Source organism: Botryllus schlosseri, chromosome 1, assembly GCF_051294905.1.
Source record: "Botryllus schlosseri isolate E-star chromosome 1, Bs_hap1, whole genome shotgun sequence".
Taxonomy (NCBI): domain Eukaryota; kingdom Metazoa; phylum Chordata; class Ascidiacea; order Stolidobranchia; family Styelidae; genus Botryllus; species Botryllus schlosseri.
This window is the reverse complement of record NC_137236.1, coordinates 10,384,137-10,405,361: the sequence shown is the minus strand read 5'-3', so window position 1 is coordinate 10,405,361 and position 21,225 is coordinate 10,384,137. Positions and strand designations below refer to the sequence as shown.

The following is a 21,225-nucleotide window of genomic DNA, read 5'->3' as shown; positions in this document are numbered from 1 at the left end:
GGCTGACCGTGTATGAATAGACCTGATCACATGTAAACAAAAGCGACAAAAGCACACACCGATCGCGGAAATCATACAAAGAACAAGCACTTCCTTCGCGTCTGACAGCTGAGCGCGTATGAGCGTCGGTCAGCTTTGGGTCACTGACGATGACGCCACGCGCTTCGTGTCCTATCCCGAAGTTCTAGATATCCCTGCCTCTACTTAACAGTTTTTCCAGCGACGCTAGTTACATGACAAACCTTGTATTTGGTGAAGTATAACATGGTCTGTATCACTTTTACCGGTGAAATTGTCATAAAAAACTGAACGAAACACCTCGTGTATCACGGTAACGGAATATCATCGAGTTCCTAAAGTAATTATTACGATTTCGAAAATAGACATCTAAGAATAAAAAGACTACTCGACACCTCAACCGAATCATCTTTTTCAAGATACAGTACGTTACTGTACTAATTTTCCGGTGTTTCATGATCTGCTCCCGTTTGTGACTAGTAGTTTTGAAATGTCTTTAAAAGCGCAAGTTCTACTCGTAATTTAGTGGAAATTTACCTCGTGACTTCTTCTTCAAATCGAATAGCAAGATCTGACTACATTTGACCACTCCCGTACTCCTCAAAACTGTAACGTCAAACACAAAGCCTATTGCAAAAATTCAATCCGACACATCTACCTATTTAGATAAATAATATCAGCTCGATTCGCAAGAGAAAGGCTTTCCTGTCAAAGCTGCAATGAATATACAGAGACAACCATCACAAAGTCATGTATAAAACACCCAGGTGGTACATAGTCGGAATATAGCAACGAACAATACATTCCTATCATGCATTCATTTAATCGCGCTAAGCTCAAAAAGAGTGAATTGAAAAATTTGTAGAAAATATATACAAATGTATTTCTCATTGCATCGAGCGTATCATCAATCATCTTGTGAAATAGAGTCTTCAAAGATCTGTCTTTCCAACACACAATCTGTGTATCGCAAGCCAGCGCCCACACTTTGATTGCATCCATATTTTTTGCAGCAGTTCCAATTTGTAGGTTGCGAAGGTATGTTGCTGGCTCATGTATGTCACTTCTCCCGTCATAGGACACAGACTCCTTTCGAAGTGGTCCTGCGTGAAAGAAATTGCTTACAGCACTCGCAGAAGTGCTCAAACTAGTCTACATTGTAAGTGACCTTGTGAAATTGAATCAACTACTAGTAAGTAGTACTATTAGGCAACTATGTCAAGTAGAAGTATTGCCACATATTTATACTAAGTTACAACTTGGAAGTAACCTCACGCATTTCTACTCACATGAAAGCAGATACAGCGACTTAAAAGACAGGTCTAAGCTACTTCACAATTATTCATGTAGAACTATCCTCGTAAATTTTACTCAATTACAAGTAGAACTATCAATTTCAAAAATGGATCAAAATTACTTCATGTAGAAATAGTAAGAACTCGCCATACAAGTCACGAAGAAGTAGGGGGCGGTCAAAGTAGTGAATGTTGCTACTCATGTAGAACTAAGCTCGTATATTTCTAATCAATTACAAGTAGAAGTTTGTGGTGAAAGTAGTCAGTGATGCTACTCAAGTAGTGGTAACCTTGTATATTTATACTCAATTACTAGTAGGAAGTGGTCGGTCAAAGTAGGCAATGTCGCTACTCCTGTAAAAGTAACCTCGTAGATTTTCTACTTTATTACAAGCGGAAGTAGCGATTCGAAAGACACGCCAAAACTTTGTGCCGTTAAGCTAATTGTGATTTAATTTGTGAACATGTATCCATGCTTTCATTAAAATTATATTCTAATTTCTGATTGTTCTGAAAGTGCTTAAGGAGAACTGTTTAGTGTGAAACGAGCCAAGCTTGCTGTACAGGTATTTGCATTTTTTATGCCAGTGAGAATGCGTCATGATTTCATGAACGGGACTTCATTCGATGTTCAGGCTTTAGTAATTCTAATTCTAATTTGGAAAAAAATGTAGCTGTAATTCTAATTCAATTTTAATTAGGAAAAATTGTTTTGCAATAATTCTAATTCTAATCTGGTTTGGAATAAACTGTGTAGCTATAGCCTAATACTGATTCTAATATAATTTGGAAAAACTGTGTAGACCAGAGGTTCCATACGTGGGCGATATCGCCCCTCAGTGGGCGGTTTCGAGAACGAAGGGGTCGAAAATGTTAGAACATTCAGTGAGACATATGTAATTAACGTGGCCAAAATATACACGTGAAGACGGCTTATCTGCATATGACGCGAGAAAAAGGTTCAACTCAACGGAAAGTATAAACATGGAAACCGGTTTTCGAGCATATACTGGGAAAAATGACCCTTTTGTTTTAGTCAATTCACCAGCGATCAGAGTTAGGTGAATAAATTTTCCGTTTATATGTCCTCTTTTGGGGATCTGTAAATTTGGGGGGCGAAATTTGTGTCGAGCTTGATAAGGGAGCGGTGAGTCGAAAAAGGCTGGGAATCAATGGTGTAGATGTAATTCCAATTGATGTCTAATAAGAAGAAAAAAACTGTTTCTCTTTAATTCTGATCTAATTTGGAAAAAATGTTATTATAATAATAATCTTAATGTATTTAAAAAAAAACTGTATAGCTATTATTCTAATTCTAATCTAATTAGGAAAATCTGGAAATTTTGTAGTTGTCCAAATCTGCTGCAGAGTTTTTGCGACACTCATGAATTGATTTGAGCCGTTACTAATGTTCCCCTTAAGCTGCGCGAGTGCGTCCGCGTCCGCTCACTGCTGACAAAGTCGCCGTGCACAGAAAAATCGGTGCTGCGCACAAAGAAGCCGCAGTGATGACCTTTTCGTTTTAGTCATTACGCACTGTTGTCCGAGGGACCGCGCAGTGAGTTGGTGAGTGCGCGCGGACTCGTGCAAAATTGGCCACCACCAGATTCATATTTTGATATAAAATATCTGTAGCATCGACTCCAATCGTGCACTATACCTGCGTGTCTTTCAAGAAGTCATTCTGACATTGCTGTCTGCATCACAACTTCTCATCATGGGCTTCTCGATATAAGAACAGAGATGGTCAAAGTAGTCAAGAAAGCTACTCAAATCGAACTACAAGTAGCGACGAAAAAATCTACTTAAATAAGAGCAGAAGTATTTCTTCCATAAGCCACCTAAAACTACTTGAAGTAGAAGTAGAATTGATTGACTTTAAATCTACTCAAGTAAGTAAGTAGTTTCGAAAACAGTCATAATTCGTTCGCATGGACTGTCAAAAGCTGCAAATTGAGCTATGCGGAAGGTGAAGAGTAGGGATGGTGTGAACCTCTGAACCTCTGAAAGGTTCAGGTTCGTGTAAACGCGAACCATTTTGAAAGGTTCTGTGTGAACGCGAACGTCAACCGCATGACGTCACGTGACTTCATATTGCTAATTCCAACCCTACATTTCAGTGAAGTGATAGCCTATTTTAGTGTACACGATACCTAGCGTCGTCTCGGGTCACATATTGCCACATTTCTAAAGTACATATTGACGTTTTAAACGTCGCTAAATGTATCAACTGGCGCAATCAAATGATATAATAATCCCATAAAATCAATATCTTACGTCGCTTCGCCCACAATTTCGACGAGGACTTGCAAGGGAATATAAGATTTCGCCTTGTCGGTCAAGGCCAGACCGAACAATGTATTCGTCGTCAGTTATACATCAGTAGCCAACAACCCGATCGGCGATCGCACGGATTTGGATTTTATGATACGATAAACGTATGAAGTTGAGATGGACCACGTACGCTTGTTAGATTTTGTACATCAGACAACGATATCAATTTCATTGATTGGTTGAATAAGCATTATTATTATTATTACCAATATGCGTGGTGCTTTTCGCCATTTGTGGCCTTGTGCGCCGCGGTCGTCAGGAAATTTAAATCAAGCAGTAAATAAACGAACTTATTACAACTTATCACTAACTCAGCGACGGCGGTGGACAATTGCGATGACGTGAGTAGGTTACGTATGGGGGGCGGTATATGTAACTGATTGCAAAAGGTTATAAAAATTGACGATGAAAGTCGTATTTAATGAATGATATTAAAAAGTGTTCGACTATTTCATTGACATCGCATTCTTCGCACATCGGAGAGTCCGAGCAGCCGATTCTGAATAAATGGGATACTACTCCACAGTGTCCTGACCATAGTCGAAATATCAGGCGTTCGATATGGCGACTGCTGTTTTTATCTGGTCTTGTGGTGAGTGTGCTGTAGAATTGCTTGTAGTGTAAATACCACGAAACAAACAATTCATGCAAAATTGATTGCGCATATTTTGAGATGACCAATTCCCCGATAAAATACGCCAGTCACGCTAGCTCGGGTTGTTTTGCACAAAATATTTCGAACTAGCAAGTTCATCCCGCAGCGCTCAGCGTGTCAAAATTGATCAAATTTGCAGTGTATCATGTTTGAGAGTGGGAGTCCTTTGTACATCAAAGATGCTTTGTTTGGAATACATTCATGTTAATGTTAATAACTGGGTGCAGTATTTGCAGATATCTACCACCGTCCCCAGTCAGTCTGCCATTCGCAGAAAGATGAATTCATCAGGATGTGTTAATCATCGGGCTCAAACCAGATGGTATGAGCCCGTAACCGACAGAGATGGGCGGATTCCCAAATTTCGGGATCCGAATCCATCCGGATCCGGTCGGCAATTGGAAATTCAGAGTCTGAAAAATCCGGCTGGTGAAGGTCCAGTTCGGAATCCGACAAAATCCTGCCAGAACAATGCTAATAGGTCATATTGCAGCAAAAAAATCCGGCTAAAATCCGACCGTCAGCGCAAATTCAAAATCCGGATCCAGTCGGGACAGGTAAAAAAATCGGTCGCCCGACATATGAGCATGCGACACAATGAAAAACGACGGTTAAGCATGCGACGCTATAGCATGAGGACACATTAGCATGGTAACACATGAGCATAGGGACACATGAGCATGGGGGCACATGCGCATGGGGACATATCAGCAGGGTGAAACATGAGCAAGGGGACACATGGGCATGGAAATAGATTAGCATGCGACACTTGAGCATGGTTACACCTTAGCATTGAGACTAATCAACATGGTTACATATGGGCATGGTAGCACGTGAGCATGGGGCACATAACCATTGTGACACTTCAGCATGTTGACACCTGTACATGGTGATATATGAGCATGGTTACATATTAGCATGATGACAAATGAGCATGAGGACACTTGCGCATGCGATACTTGAGCATGCGACACTTGAGCATGCGACACTTGAGCATGCGACACTTGAGCATGCGACACTTGAGCATGCGACACTTGAGCATGCGACACTTGAGCATGCGACACTTGCGCATGCGACATTTCAGCATGCGACACTTGAGCATGCGACACTTGAGCATGCGACACTTGAGCATGCGACACTTGAGCATGCGACACTTGAGCATGCGACACTTGAGCATGCGACACTTGAGCATGCGACACTTGAGCATGCGACATTTCAGCATGCAACACTTGAGCATGCGACACTTGAGCATTTTTCATATATTAGTGTGCAGTTAACTGGCGTCAAAATCATCCTACTCCGACCCTAATATCCCCGCTCCAAACTTTAATACCCATCACCCCAACCCTGATCTTGGGATACCTTAACCCTAACGCAAACCCTAACCCTAACCAACCCTAATATCCCCCTTGCAACCCTAATACCCATCACCGCCACACTAATCTTGGGATACCTTAACCCCACATCTAACCCTAACCAACCCTAATATCCATCACCCCCAACCCTGGTATTGGGATACCTTATCCCTAACGCAAAACCTTATCCCCACCCCCTTAACCCTATAACCCTAACCATAATATCCCCCTCCCAACCCTAATACCCATAATCCCGACCCTCATCGTGGGATACCTTAACCCTAACCCTAACCAACCCTAATATCATTCACCCCTAACCCTGGTATTGGGATACCTTATCCCTAACGCAAACCCTAACCCTAATCTTGGGATACCTTACCCTTAACCCTATAACCCTAACCCTAATATCCCCCTCCCAGCCCTAATGCCCATAATCCCGACCCTAATCGTGGGATACCTTAACCCTAACCCCAACCAACCCTAATATCCATCACCCCAAACCCTAATCTTGGGATACCTTAACCACAGCATGGACCCTAACCCACTTCGAACCCGAATGTTCCCCCTACCCACCCACGGCACGTAAAACTTCCCTATCAAAAGAGACCCGCAAAATAAAATAATAAGTCCCGTGTCGAAATGCAAATTTGGAATCACTTTCGTCTTACAAAAGGATATATTCTTTTAGTTCGTCTGATACGTGTAAACGCGATTCCAATATATGGGGAGCAATGACAACATTTATCGCTTTACCACGATTTTTGAAGCTTTTCACACAAATCTATATGGTCACATGCTCGAGTTTCGCATGCTCATATGTCGCATACTGAAGTCTAACATACTCAAGTGTCGCATGCTAAAATGTCGCATGCTCAAATGTCGCATGCTCGAATGTCGCATGCTCAAATGTCGCATGCTCAAATGTCGCATGCTCAAGTGACGCATTCTCAAGTGACGCATGCTCAAGTGTCGCATGCGCAAGTGCCGCATGCTCAAGTGTCGCATGCTCAAGTGTCTGTATATCCACGTGTCGCATGCTCAAGTGTCTGCACGTAGACGGGTCGCATGCTCAAGTGTCGCATGCGTACGTGACCCTATGCTCATGTGCACATTTGCTCTTGTGTCCCCATGCCCATGTGTCCATATGAGCATGTGTGCCCATGCTCTTGTATGCCCATGCTCATGTGTCGCCAAGGCTCATGTATCGCATGCTCATGTGTCACCATGCTCAAGTGACACTTACTAAACTGTCACCATGTTGATGTGTCCCTATGCCCACGTGTATCCATGCTCGTGTGTCCCTATACTCATGTGTCCGCATGCTAATATGTCCTCATGTTAATATGTCTCTGTGCTCATGTGTCTACATGCCCACGAGTCGCCATGACCAAAAGTCGCTATGCTCAAGTGTCGCATGCTCAAGTGTCGCTTGCTATTGTGTCACATGCTAATATGTCCACGGACCAAAAAAATCAGTGAAATCCTGCTCCGGCTCCTGAACCGGACTGTGGCCATCTCTGGTAACCGATGGTTGATGTAACAATAATCTTGATTTCATCCCGGATATAGCACATACAATTATTATATTGTTATTTAGTTGTGTGGTTCTCGAGCGCGATTCAAGCATATTCCAATGGTGAAGTCCTAACCCGAAAAGACCACCCATTTCCTTTCACTACAGTCCTCAAACTATGAGTGGGGCGTCAGACCTTACCTATTTCGAACAGGGGCGCTGGAAAAAGGTTAAGAAACACTGATTTAATATTTCTTGCTACGATCTCTTGATAACAAGTCTACTGGAACAATCCAGTATGCTCCAATCAAATGTAGGAGAGATATATCGCATTACGAATGTTTTTGTGATGCTGTTGATGTGTAATCTGACTCCAGAAGGTTACGTTTCGTAATTCGCTGCGGATATCTTTCTCCGACGGACCTGACCACTTATATTACTTTGACGTAACACGCGACGGCCTGTCTTCTAGATACAGAGACCACGACACGACGAGGTTTTGCTGTAACCGTTCCAACGGATTGCAGTCGTTATCGAATCTGACATAAATTAGAATGTATTACAATTTCATAACACCCACATATATTCATGCAATACGGGAGTATAACAGCTTGGCGGTTCTTATCAACCTTCCATACGAAGAATGACGTTGTATCCGGTGTTTCCAGTAAATTAATCTGTTCTGAGATAGTGCGTGGCAATGTGAGTACGTTTAAAATACTGTAATCGGATACCTCACTACAATGAATCTCAAAATGACGTGGTGAATGTATTCCGTTATAATAGACAGTATAGACACCGACAACACGACAAAAACAAAACAGTCATTTCCTCAATAGTAAGAATTCTGGAGTAGGCTATAAGGCCTAGCATTTAAAGTAAATATTGCATGCCTAGGCTCCTAATGCAAATGAATGGGTGATGATTTGATGGAATTCTTTCTCCGGGGAATCCAGTTCAAAATCTTTTTTAAGGCGAGGGTCTTCAAAACTAAAAATATTGAATATCAAAAATATAAAGACAATTAGGTTTTCATCGAAAGAATCTATGTTTCGTTGTAACATATGTGTTTCCAATAACAACCACCGTATAATTCCGAAGCTTCAGGTAATCTTTAAAGCAGTGGTTCCCAACCTTTTTGTCTTCATTCCCCACTTCGGATCTATTCCGAGCCTTCATTCCCCACCAGGACCGTAACAGTACTGTGTTAGCCTCGCCACAAAAACGTTGGTCTTGGGCCCCCAGAACCACCTTAGCCCCGCTGAGCCTGTAAGCTTTTTCCCTGTAACTTATAAGCTACATTGCGTCGCCTTATTTCGACTAAACGCGCGAAGCGCGAAAGATTTATATAATTCGTGTTTGAATCGGCCAATATGATCGGGAATTGCATATATTTTGCTATCAATTTTTTATCCCCTCTCTGCTCACGTAATCAGATTTACCGATAGAGCTGAGTGAGGTGTGTTGGAAAAGGAAGGACCCCTAAATAAGAATTGAACATCCTCGGACGGACCCGTTGGTATATTGACTTCGTTGCTTTATGCTATTCGTGACCTCCTAAATCTGCTATGTCAAAAGATATGGAAATCGCCAAAAGTAAAAGGCACGCACGATTTCAAATTGGTATTGCTTTACTGGCAAATAATTTTTCCCTGCGGGATGGCATTTGTCCTTTGGGGCTCAGATCACCCAGACAGGAACATTCGGCGCCAGCCATTTACCCAATTAAACATATATGTGTATTGTATATATATCAAGGGCATTCCTTCTCGGTCAAGGTCTTCTCGTTGCTGATCCTTCTGGCACACTTCTCGGAATTGCATGTTACATGGCCTATAACTTCATATGCCTTGGTGCGTCGTGGCGCAATAATGGCCGACGCCGAAGTCTCCATTTCTATAAATTCTACGTATTTTCGTGGGGGAAAGGTACCCAATAATCGGATATTCGGCAATATTAAATCGCGCACCAAGCGCGAATTTTTTTTGTAAAAGTGGCATAAATTTAAAAGAATACTTTAATTCATGTTGATTCACGAAATAATTTTTGTCCCCTTCGAGCTCGTCCCCCTAATTGGGGGGTTTGGGGTGCGGCAGTTACGGTCCTGCTCCCCACTACCCAGCACTTCTGTCATCACAGAGCAGCTATTTGCTGGTTCGACTACACATGACACACAACTACATCAGTACGTAAGTCAATCACCTGTAACTGCAACATAAAACGTATTGTGAACCGATACCAGTAACGCTCAAAATTTCTCGATAGCGTTATTCCACGTCAAACTATAGTCGTGCTGGATGCGTTTGTGACGCCATCATTGGCCCTCCAGAGTTCAAAATGAGGTTTTGTACATACATTCCAGAGCAGTTAACTGGTAACGGTGATTGCGCACGTGTCTCACGGAATATGTAGACTGTCCTGTATATAATTTTGAACAAATGCGTCTATTCCTCATCTGAAACCATTGAATTCCCCACCAGTGGGGAATTCCCCACCGTTTGGGAACCACTGCTCTAAAGGAAGTAAAAGAGCTTGTGAAGCATCCCTATCCGGACTACTACAGGCTACCTACCACCGATTTAAATGATGACGCATGATGTTTCCTGATCTGGTATTAATTTCTTTTCACGCAATTTGGCACAATTTTACACTATGAGATGAGCAAGAGATTACCAGTTTATCATTGAATGTTTTAACATATTGCTATTCCAAAAGAATCATCACCGTCGTGTACACCACTCTAATTTTGATGTCGTCAGAGTCCCGATCCTGCATCGACCAGGTATTTTTCACAGCTTGTACGAGTTCAGTAACTGGATTTACGTCGTTTTTGACCGCTTTTTGATAAAACGGAAGATTTTGATAGAAGCGAGACCATGAACCAAGATTCCATTGAGAATCAGGCGCAAATTCCAGCTCATTTATCTCTCTGCTTTTCTTTTCCCAGTTGATTGAGTCAAATTGCGTTTGGTGGAGCTCATATGTGTGAAAGCTCGGGTGCGACATTTCTCTCGCCTTTTCCAAAAGCTGTCGAATCATCATTTTCACCGGCCCATCTATTACGGGTAGAGCGTCATTTTCAGCCGACAGTATTTTTGATATCTGATGCCGGTAAAACAGTGCGACGCCGTTTGGTTTCAGCACTCGTTTGCATTCGGGAATGAACTTTTCGAGGTCGGCGTAGTGTACAACAAACATGGCTGTAATAACGTCGACAGAACTGTCTTCAATAGGCAGTTTTTCCGCATTTGCAACTTTAAACTCAATGTCTGAAATTTCATTATCGAAAGCGATGGCGTACGAAATCATAGGGGCGCTCGGGTCTACTCCGATCGTATGGTGAAAGTTTTTCGCCAACAATCTGGTTGATTCGCCACTGCCACACCCCACATCAAGTAGGCATCCGGACCGTTGATCTACTTTCCCTAATTGCTTGAGCCGCTCAATGATAAGCCGAACCGGAATATGTACTAATGCACGCGGTCTCCTTTGAATGTAATTTTCCACCGTTTTCTTCATGTTGAAGGCATCTTCCAGTATTACTTTCGATGGAGCAGACATAGCTATGATGATATTCTGATAAACTTTACTTTTAGTTTATAGAATTACGACTATGGTAATATTTGGCGCTGGGCAAAACCGAGAACTTGAATTGGAGTCGAATATTCGAGGATAACTCACGGTTACGTCATAATAGTATAGGCGATGTAAGAAGTCAACTATGTAATAGGGATGCTGTGAACGTGGGGATTAACGTTCGCGTTCTGTGTGCGAATCTGAGAAATGCACTTTAAAGCCTTTTCATATCTAACATTATACCATCTCTGGTTCAAATTCTTTGCATTTCAACCCTATACACAATCTCTGTATGGCGCTGGCAGCAGGACAATAATTTTACAGCGCTTAACGAACATGCCCTTCCCAATCTCAAAAATTTTACTAGTTTTTTTATGAAAATGCATATCATTACTACAACATACTATCGTTATGTGATTGCTCTTCATATAGGGATAGCATATTTTGGGAATCCGAAAAGAGGACACACTTTCAAAATTTTCATACTTACAATACCGAAGTAAAATCCGGAAAAATTTGAAAATATTTTCGTAGTTTGAAGTTTTTTGGCTAAGGTCATCACGTTGATTCGACTGGCGAATTATCCACTCTTTTCGCTAACGTAGTGGTTTCGACTAAAAATGGTTATCTTACTGACTCAACTTCCGAAGTACCCACCTGACCATTACTTGAGTTCTAATTTCCTATATATCAGTTCATATTTCACTTACATTTAACCAAACTTTTCAAAGAAGAGAACAAATTCTCCAAAAAGAGGACATTCGGGCGTCATCCTAGGACACTTTCAAAAAAGAGGACAAATCCTATAAAATGAGTACTTATGGTAACCCTATCTTCATATATTCTAGCACTTAATGCACAAGTTTGCAGGTATTAAACGATGAGCAATAATGAACTTATTGCAATTCATACTTGACCATGAGCAGTACGGTTGTCAAAAATTTGGAAAATCTTAAAAATACTCTGTGATTGCCTGTCATTGTATAAATTACATTGGTCAACAAAATGTACAATTTTTTTTTCGGCAGAACATCGAGGAGCCGTTTCTGGGGTTTTCGAGGTTGCTGATTACGAATATCACATTAGTTTTGCCAGACTGGCTCTAGAAAAGAAGATATTTATACCCCTAAAAAAGCTTAAAATAATAGTATTTACACTTGAATATTTCACTTGGTAAGGAGTAAATCTTAGATTTTTCTGCTTTTATACTGCGCATAAATAGATATTTGACTATGATGAAAACTCATGCCGTTCTCAGTTATTCCATCATTATAACAGTACCTGATGCGAGAACTTTGTTTGGTAAAAAAGCAGTTTGTCAAGCCTAAAAATTGTACTTTTGCCCATTGGAAATATTTTTTCTCCTGTACCAATTGGTCATTCTACCAAGATGACAGAGGAGTAAAAAGCTATCAAGTTTGTCCCTGGAAAACTTTACTAAATACTCATCTCTTTTCATTTGTAAATGGACAATTTTCCACAAAGCCAATAAAGTGGGTATACCTACTACCTAGTATCCATATCAAACGAGAAGCTTAAATCTGGAATCTTTGATGCATCTCAGATTCGAACGCGTACTAAGGAGTACAATTTCATATTAGGAAAGGTGTTCACTGCATGGAATCCCTTCTGGGATGTAGTAAATAAAACTTTTTCGAAGAAATACCCAAATACAAACAGTTGGTCCGAGAATTGGTATCTGCATATGGAAACCTTGGAGCGAACATGAGCATTAAATCTCATTTCTTGTTCAGTCATCGCGGTATATTTTCTGATAATATTGCTGATTAGAGGGAATAGAAATGGGGAAGGTTCCACCAATACATCAAAACAACAACTAAAAAAAGATATCATTGGAAATGCGACGAACATATTATGGCAGACTATTACTGGAAACTTTCGAAAAACAGCACTAAATTGCTTACAACTGAAAATAGTACAAGAACCAATTTTGCTTCAAGATATGTTATCCTAATTTTATATTCCAACTCATTACCTTGAACTTAAAATAGGTGATTGACATAAACTGATTCAAGTAATGCAACGTTATTTGAGTATTTGGGTAAACACTTATATACATGATTGAAGTTTATTTATGTACATGATATCCGTGGAAGTCTTCAATTATGATAAATCTAATACCCCGAAATTTAATTCTGTTGATGTATTTTGTTTTAGAACAGTCGTCAGCGTGTCAAAATAACCAGTAGATTGAATTTCTGAACTTTATAGTACGACTAAACCGGTTTTTTTTACCCAGTCCATACAGCGAAAATATGAGATTTTGTCAAAATAGCCCCATGTACTATCTTCAAAAATAGAGCAAATCTGAAAAAACTAAGGTCATATTCTGAATCAGAGCACTTCAGAACCCCTAAAACCACTCTTACTTTGTCTGCCTAAAATATGTGTGGACCAGTGTTATTGATAAAAAACAACAATGAGCCTGAAGGAAGCTCACAGGAAAGCCGTTGAGATTTCGATCAAAGTGTTTGAAAGTAGCTGCCCCATAATGGGGGTGCCACCGACCATAGAACGGCAAGAAAACTAGTAATCACATAACCACGGCTCTTGATTGGCTAATTGGCTATGCTTCAATGATCACGACAGCAGCAGCTTGATGGTTATAGGTGTTCAAGGAGTCCGCTACCGGCGGGGATTCTGAAAGCGCATTGTTGGTAGGTTAGCAGATGATGATTTAAGATTAATTCAGAATATGTTGAGGTAGAAAACACATGATGAACAAACAACAGCTGCTTCACAAAAACTTTTGCAGCATGACAGCTGCATTGTGAAGGAAATGGCTGTGGCCAACATGACGTGTTTTCATCGAGGGAAATCAAGGCGCTTATGCCAGGGGTGAACGAATTCCCCGTTTCAGAAGGGAATCATCAGTGAATACAAATATAAAGCTTAACAAGGGCACTATACTTCGCGTGATCTTATTCGGCTCAAACTGTAGTATACAGGTGACGTTTTGAATGCTCCAGGGATCGGCAGAATCAGCGGGTCATGCTTGGCATTTATAAGATGCTTACAGCAAATTGAATTCACTTGTAAGTGTTGTCAAAGTTCTTAATGATAATCCTAATGAGCAGTTATTTTGCAGTTATTTAGATATAAGTAAAATTCTGTCCAAATTTATTCTTCACATAGACTATATATAAAGGTCCATGACCAGTATACCTCCTTTTCTGACGGGTATTCATCGGAACATTTTACGCTAGTCTGCAAGAATTCTCTTTCCAGTTTTTCGGAAGCGGCCTTGGACGGCTGCGGACCGGTGCCGGTCCATAACAAGTTTCCTGATTTTTTTTAAATCTCAATTCGAAAATGCAAGATATTGGGTGCTTGTGCATTGATAAGAGAAATGAAAATAAAATTTGAATTCATTTAGAAGTTTGGAAGGTATTTTTTGCATGGCGTTGCAAAAAAGAGTTTATGGTCTACATTTGGCGTTCGTCACAATGGTACTAGTGTTGTGTGAAATTGTCAAAAAGTAGCAAACAACTAGTTTCGGACAAGGTATATGTGAAAGCTGCGAAGACTTCAAACAAACTTCAATTAGGCAACTATTTGCAGTATGATAGGTGCTATAGCAAAGAGCAAATTCACATTTCTTTCATGGGACACTGAACAATCCCATTCAAATTACTGGTCTTTAACAGGACTTCGCGAAACATGCCTTACAGAAACTTCAATAGCAACGCTTATAAATTTCTACTATCAACAAGGCATCATTAAACGGAGTTTCTAAAATTACATTAAAGTGGTCGTAATTAAGTTTTGGGTGAATATTAGTTTTTGAAGGTTCACCGGTACGTAAGATTTGTTTTGAAGTTTGACCTGTCCGCGAGGTCTAAAAAGTTGAGAACCATTGCTTTAGACCAGTGGTTCTCAACCTTTTTTTAGACACGCTCCCCTTTTTGACAGTGAAAAATTTCGCGCCCCCCTTATCGTCATATCACAAAATCCAACCGGGATGCTAGCAACCCCAACAGATTGTTTGATGGCATGGAAGGTTACGAGTGTTGACGAGAGTCTTAAAAATATTAAATTCGGTCTGTATATAGCGAAACACGCGAGAACTGGAGGTAAATCGCGCAGAGCGCGAATTTTTTTTCAGTTGAACGCTTCTTCGCGCCCCCTTCAATGCTTTCACACCCCCTAAGGGGGGGGGGGGGCGCCCCCCAGGTTGAGAACCACTGCTTTAGACATAACTAATATCCCTAATTTTTGCATTCCTATACAGAAATTGACAATAACTATTCATAAAAACAAACAACAACTGTCGTCTGTGGCAATCAGAGGTCAATCACAGCTGCATGAAGGCTACCTTGGAGCCGCGGTTGGCAATCGCTGGACCAGACCGTTAAGCCGTAAGCTTATATTATCTGGCAAGTCCTCATTGAAATTGTTGACAAAGCAACCGAAGATTTTGATTTTATGGAATTATCATAGTATTTGATCGTTCCAGTTGGTACACAATTGGTGATGCCTAAAATGCCAGCATGTACTTCAGCATTTGTGGCATATTCTGACCTGAGCCGACGCCATAGGTATCTTATGCACTATAACACAAATACATTTCTTTAGGGAAATGTAGGATTGGAATAAGCACTATTACGTCACGTGACGTTATGGGTTCGTGTTCACGTTCGCGTTCACATAGCACCGGGGTTCTTAAACATTTTAGGCCGAGACCCAAATCTGAGTTTGGTGGTATCTTGTGACCCAAACCTCACACATAAAAAAGAATGCATTTTTAATATATGTATGCCGTGTTTTACGGGCATGTATGACGTAGACAGCGCAGACATCAGTTGTACGCAACTCAGCTCTATGAAACATTTCAGCGGCACGCGATTTCCAATTGGGATGCATTATTTTCCTCGACAGTCGCTTTTGTACTGTATTCGTACTACTCAGATTTCCACGACGGAACTGCGCGGGTAAAGACAATTGCTACAACCGGACATATCAATGTCCAAGGTTTTGGCGGACATACGACGGTCATTCTTGGCCAAAGTTTTATCGCCGCCGATCTGTTTGGTACCGCACTTTGCCCAACCGTACGCTCGCCGAAAACCGATGTCCTCATGTGTACCGGCGCGGGAGGGGTTGGCCTCTAAATATCTGTGCTACATAGTATTGCAGCCGCTCGTTGCACACTCCTACACTGAAGCATCCAAACGGTCTCCGACGGTATTTTTTTAGAGAAAATAATGTCAGATAAATCTTATCATGATCTCAAATTAATTTGTGTAATATAGAGATCGACACATTTTCATGACGAAGCCATGTCGTAGCAAAAACTTTTCTGCCTGCATCGCTTATTGTCATTACAACCCAACATAGTGACTTCGAATATGGACAAAGCAGCAACAGGAAACTGCGCGAGGTGCGAAGAAATTATTTCGCTGCAACAAATTCAACAAATATTACATATTAAAAAATCACTCGGCTGCCGTCGCGACCCCAAATTATACCCATCGCGACTCATACTTTCAGAACCCCTGACATAGAAGCTTTCAAAAAAGTTCATGTTCACACAAATCAAAACCTTTCAGAGGTTCACACCATCCCTACTATCAACATTCAACGCAACCACATAAAATATTGCAATCTATGTACAGTTGTACACGCGTTACAGATAATGTATTTTCTGGACAATACCGCCTTAATAGCGCTTGAAGACGATGCTGCGCATTATTCGCTATACTTCTGCGAAGCTTGGTTTCTGCAAACGTGTGCACTGTGCAATTGGTAATCTTTGTGCATGTTTTGGTTAGTGTGATACGACCGATATGGTTTTCAAGGCTTCGGCGGCGGTAGGCATGTACCGAAAATATGATGTCAGTACCAGGAAATAATCAACTCTCGGCTCGAATCATTACAAATAATATCTGTTTCGGATTCAAATTCGATTGCTCGAATCATTGTGACCAGCACTCCTTGAAATAAAATTTATTCGTGTAATGGTGTTGCATTGGTATTTCAGCTATGGAGCATGTGCTATCTTGTCACTTCTTGAAGCTCAGTCGGAAAACAACACCAACACCCAAACCTACATGACCACGGCCATGTACCATTGCCTCGACTCTGGTTCTATGCACGTGTACCGACCCCACCGGTGACGAAACATGCCCTATTTACTACATAGAATTCTGACCTGATGCATATCTATCATACGATAGCAATGCTGCAAAGTTTAAAATCGAGAACTCATGAGTATACGAACGACCATTATAACCATAACTTTTCCAACTATTACTGACTAAAAGACAAAATTCATGTAACTTAGTCAGACGTAACCCTGCACTTGCTCTCCTGCAGAGTGTAGTGCTTGACAGATATCCTTTAACTTGATGCCACCATAGTTCATAGAATGTCAGGCAAATACATTGTTTGATTGACCGAATTTGTTTCATTATTTCCTGCAATTGACATTCATTCTACTATATGATTTACTCAGCGAAATTTCATTTCGTGTGGTTTCCTGCTGTTGTATTCAGATGTGCTACACAACAAACTTGACAAGAGGCCTAACCTTATGCATGCCATGGCCAAGGGGTGCATTGCTGTATGAAAGGGGGTTGCGAGGGATGCGGGTGCTTTAACCAAAAGTTATGAATACGTCGCGAATTGATTAAACTGGCACGTAAAAAAAATCATCATGGAGTATGAGAACGATTTAAGGGTAGCGGAGATGTGGTATCGATGAGACACTGGGACCGAAAATACTTGAAAAATTATTCATGATAATCTCATGATTACAATCCGCCAATTTGTCTTCCAATGCATGTTAGCATATTCTTTCCTCGCACACAAAAACTTCGACTTGCGTGAGTCGATGTGTGTGGTTATAACGGCCGCACGAATCAATAATCTGTCCGACTTTAGTTAGACCAGGCAACGTAATGAATAACGGCAGTCGAGCACTGGACAATTTAGCTTAGCTAATCATACAGGCGTCGGCATGTTTGCTCTTCGATTAAGTTCGGCGTATTGTAAAATCCACGATTCCAAGGCATGCAATATTAGGTGCAGGGAGATATGATATCAGAAAAGCTATTGACAGCGACTTTGTTATTGTCATTATAAGACTTCTTATCGAAATTAAGGGGTTAGATTTGTCGGATAAATTCCACTAAATAACTTGAAGGCAGGAATTTGCGCTATTATCGGAGAATATATTATATTCGACCAGGGGCAAGCAAGATACGGTCCGCGGCGGGATTTTGAGCGGCCCGCAGATATGTATTGTGGACCGTTTCTATAAGTGGATAAATATGCGAACAATGTTTCGATTCAGGAATACAGCCCGTCAAGTACCTAATTTTCCCATATCCGGCCCGCCGACTGGAGAAGTTGTCTTCCCCTTTATTTGACGGATAATAATAATACGTTATCAACAGTCAATATTGGTCATCATCCATTTCAGGAATTTGAATTTCTGAGCACCTACACCCCACTTCGGGATATATATAGGCTTACCATACGTCCTCTTTTAAGAGGATTTGTCCTCTTTTTTGACTTTTTTGAAAGTGTCCTTGGAGGACGCCCTTTTTTCCCTTTTTTAAGATTTTGTCCTCTTTTTTGAAAATTTACGTCAGATTTAGAGGACATTGCGAGTGATATCCCGCAAATTAGCGCAAAAGTGAAGCTCCAGCGGGTATTTCGGAGGGAAAAGCGGTGATTCTAGCTCTGAGCGAAAAGTAGACCTTTTTTTTTTTAGTCAACCGATCACGAAGTGGGAAAAATTTAGCGGTTTTTGAAAATTCTTCTCCAGTTTTACATGTCTGATATTTCTGAAAAAGTGTCCTCTTTTTACATTTCCAAAATATGGTAAGCCCAGATATATATCAGTGTTTTGACTTTATAAAGACCCGTCTCACCGTCTTACCGTCTCACCGTCTCTCTCATGATGCCATAGTCGTTAAGAAAATTTATTAAACACAATTTTGATAACGAAAATGGGAATATTGTGCAAAATTGGAAACTTATCAAAGAGCCATATTCATCATCAAAAGAGCCATATATGGCTCGCGAGCCACAGGTTCCCGACCCCTGATTTATGTGATGTTGATATGCCGCATCGCACTCCTTAAACCTTTACCAAATTCCTTGCAATCATTTATTCAATGCTGCAGTTTTCAGTGTATCTGTAATGATGCATCTAAAAGTCATTAGTTGCCAAACCAAGATCATGAAGGAGCTGTGTCTGTTGTTTATAGTTACGAATGTCATAGCGAATCGGCTGTTTACAAATTTGTTTTCACACTTCCAATTTAAATTTGACACCATATCATATTTATAGGTACTACATCTTCAAATAATTGTTCTATGTCGACGGAAACCAGCTTTGCCACATTTGTTTCCCGGCACCCTTGAACAGTCGCGGCACCGCGGTTGAGAACCGCTGGTTCCGTCATTCAATTACCCAAGATAATGCTCATGATCTAAGCCAGTGGTTCTCAACCTGGGGGCGCCCCCCCCCTCTTCGTGGGGGGAAGGGTGCGGGGGAACGCGAGAATTTTACAAAGTCGGTATGAATTCTGACTAAACATGTGTTTCACAACCATTCTGAGAATACGATTGTTGAAGATGAAACTTATTTCGTATTCAAGAATGCTCACCAAATACAAATCTACAGCAGTCGCGCTCAACGGAGTATAGGCTGATTTCAACTTCATTTGAGCAAATCTTTGATGTCACTTGAAGATTTAGTGCAATTATCGCGTGTAAGGCATTCATTACTTCATAGCTTTGGCAGTAGCCTAAAGCTCGGTGCAATGGTTATCTGTTGTTAATAGCTGGCGAACTGCACTGTTTAATACAGACTTAGATGCAATATAGGTTGCCCAGTTTAACCCTCAATTAGGCTACCCTAAATCTACACAATTATTCAATTTCAAAAACTGTTCAAATTTAGCATGGCAGTACAGAACGATGCCGTGCTCTCTGTAGTCACTACCAGCATTAGGTTTAGCCTCAGTGCAACCTAGCTGGAACTAAATTGATATCCTGTTCAAAATTTATTTTGCTATTTTGAAACAAGTTTGGGGAAATTTGTCAGAAATGTCGAAGACTCAATAACTGGAATGCGGATTCAAACTTGGCGTAAGATATACCATATGTATAATATTAGATCGGGGGTGGGCAACCTTGGACCGTAAAAGGGATTGTGCGGCCGTCGATACCTAATTTGGTCAGTAGGATGGATTGGCGGCCGGCGACATGCAAATTGAAATTACGAATTTCCACCCGAAATTTTAAGAGATTTTAATTATTCTTGAAATTTACTTCGCGCTCCGCGCAATTCAACATCACGTCATATTTCGATTTTATTATAGTAGCGCCCTTCTCAATCTGAGCCGAAATTGGAATCGTGTGCTCTCACGAAAGGAATTTGTTTATGGTACATTGAGGTGATTTCCATATATTTCCACTATTTCCACTACCGATACATTCGATAATCCTGATGAAGGGGGGGGGGGTCAAGAAATAACAGCATGCAACAAAGTGACTAATAGCAATCCCACCACTGTATTATGTGATGTGCTCTTTTTGACATGACGATAAGTGCGGGGGGGTCAGGGGGCGCAATTTTTTGACCATCGCCAAGGGGGGCGCATGTCTAAAAAGGTTGAGAACCGCTGATCTGAGCCAAGCTGAAAATGGAGGAAAACAAGTAGCAATGCTTTGAGATTCATTCCACTGATACTTCGATGTCTGTTTAAAATATTTACCACAATTGGTGATTCATGGCCATAATGATTTCAGGTAAATCAATCAGTCATAGCGGATAGCAGTGAGCTTTATGCTTCTCATGCAGTCAATTATTAGCATTAGTCGCATTATCAATAATATTAATCGATCATCGCCGGATTATATTTTCCTCTTGCGAAGACACATGCTCACAATGTTCAATGCGATATACAAGACATAATCCGATGCAATGAACAGATAGGAGGATTCCGAAACGACCAAGTAGTGGTTTCTTAATCTGGCAATAACCTCAGACTGGTGCCCGATGTTACAGTCATTTCGATGTTAATCTGTCTTAGTATGTCAATTAAGACGTTATTCTTGCTCTTTTCTTTCTTTCTTTGGCGATCGGATGTTTTCTCCGGAAATCGGATCTTTTTGCCTGGCCCTTTTTTGTAGCCGTGGGAACTGCGGACACAGGGGACGAGAAGTCCAGAGGAACCTTCGAAGGTAGCACCTGAACCCGGGCCACCTGCGTAGAAGGCACTAACTAGGGATGGCGTGGACGTGAGGTTGACGTCCGCGTTCTGTGTGTGAACCTCTGATATTTAGAGGTTCACGTTCACAAACGAACCTTGGTAGGATCTGCACTGTGAACCTTTTTCATATATTACAGTTTTCACGTAATCATAACATCTTTGGTTGAAATTTCTTGCATTTAAACTGCGGGCCACTCTATGCATGGCGCTGGAAGCATAAAAATCAACA

General features: G+C 41.0%; 1 protein-coding gene across 1 annotated transcript; it reads right to left on the bottom strand.

Annotated features, from left to right (window-relative positions):
* Window positions 1–7,926: 7,926 nt before the first annotated feature.
* On the bottom strand, window positions 7,927–12,390 carry LOC145432854 (putative methyltransferase YcgJ). The gene has a single exon (XM_080309668.1). It carries the CDS (start codon window positions 10,729–10,731, stop codon window positions 9,874–9,876), a length of 858 nt encoding a protein of 285 aa, XP_080165794.1. The 5' UTR covers window positions 10,732–12,390; the 3' UTR covers window positions 7,927–9,873.
* Window positions 12,391–21,225: the final 8,835 nt, after the last annotated feature.

What these genes read in the sequence shown, in the direction of transcription:
- LOC145432854 (XM_080309668.1), bottom strand. Translation starts at nt 10,731, where the DNA reads ATGTCTGCTCCATCGAAAGTAATACTGGAAGATGCCTTCAACATGAAG.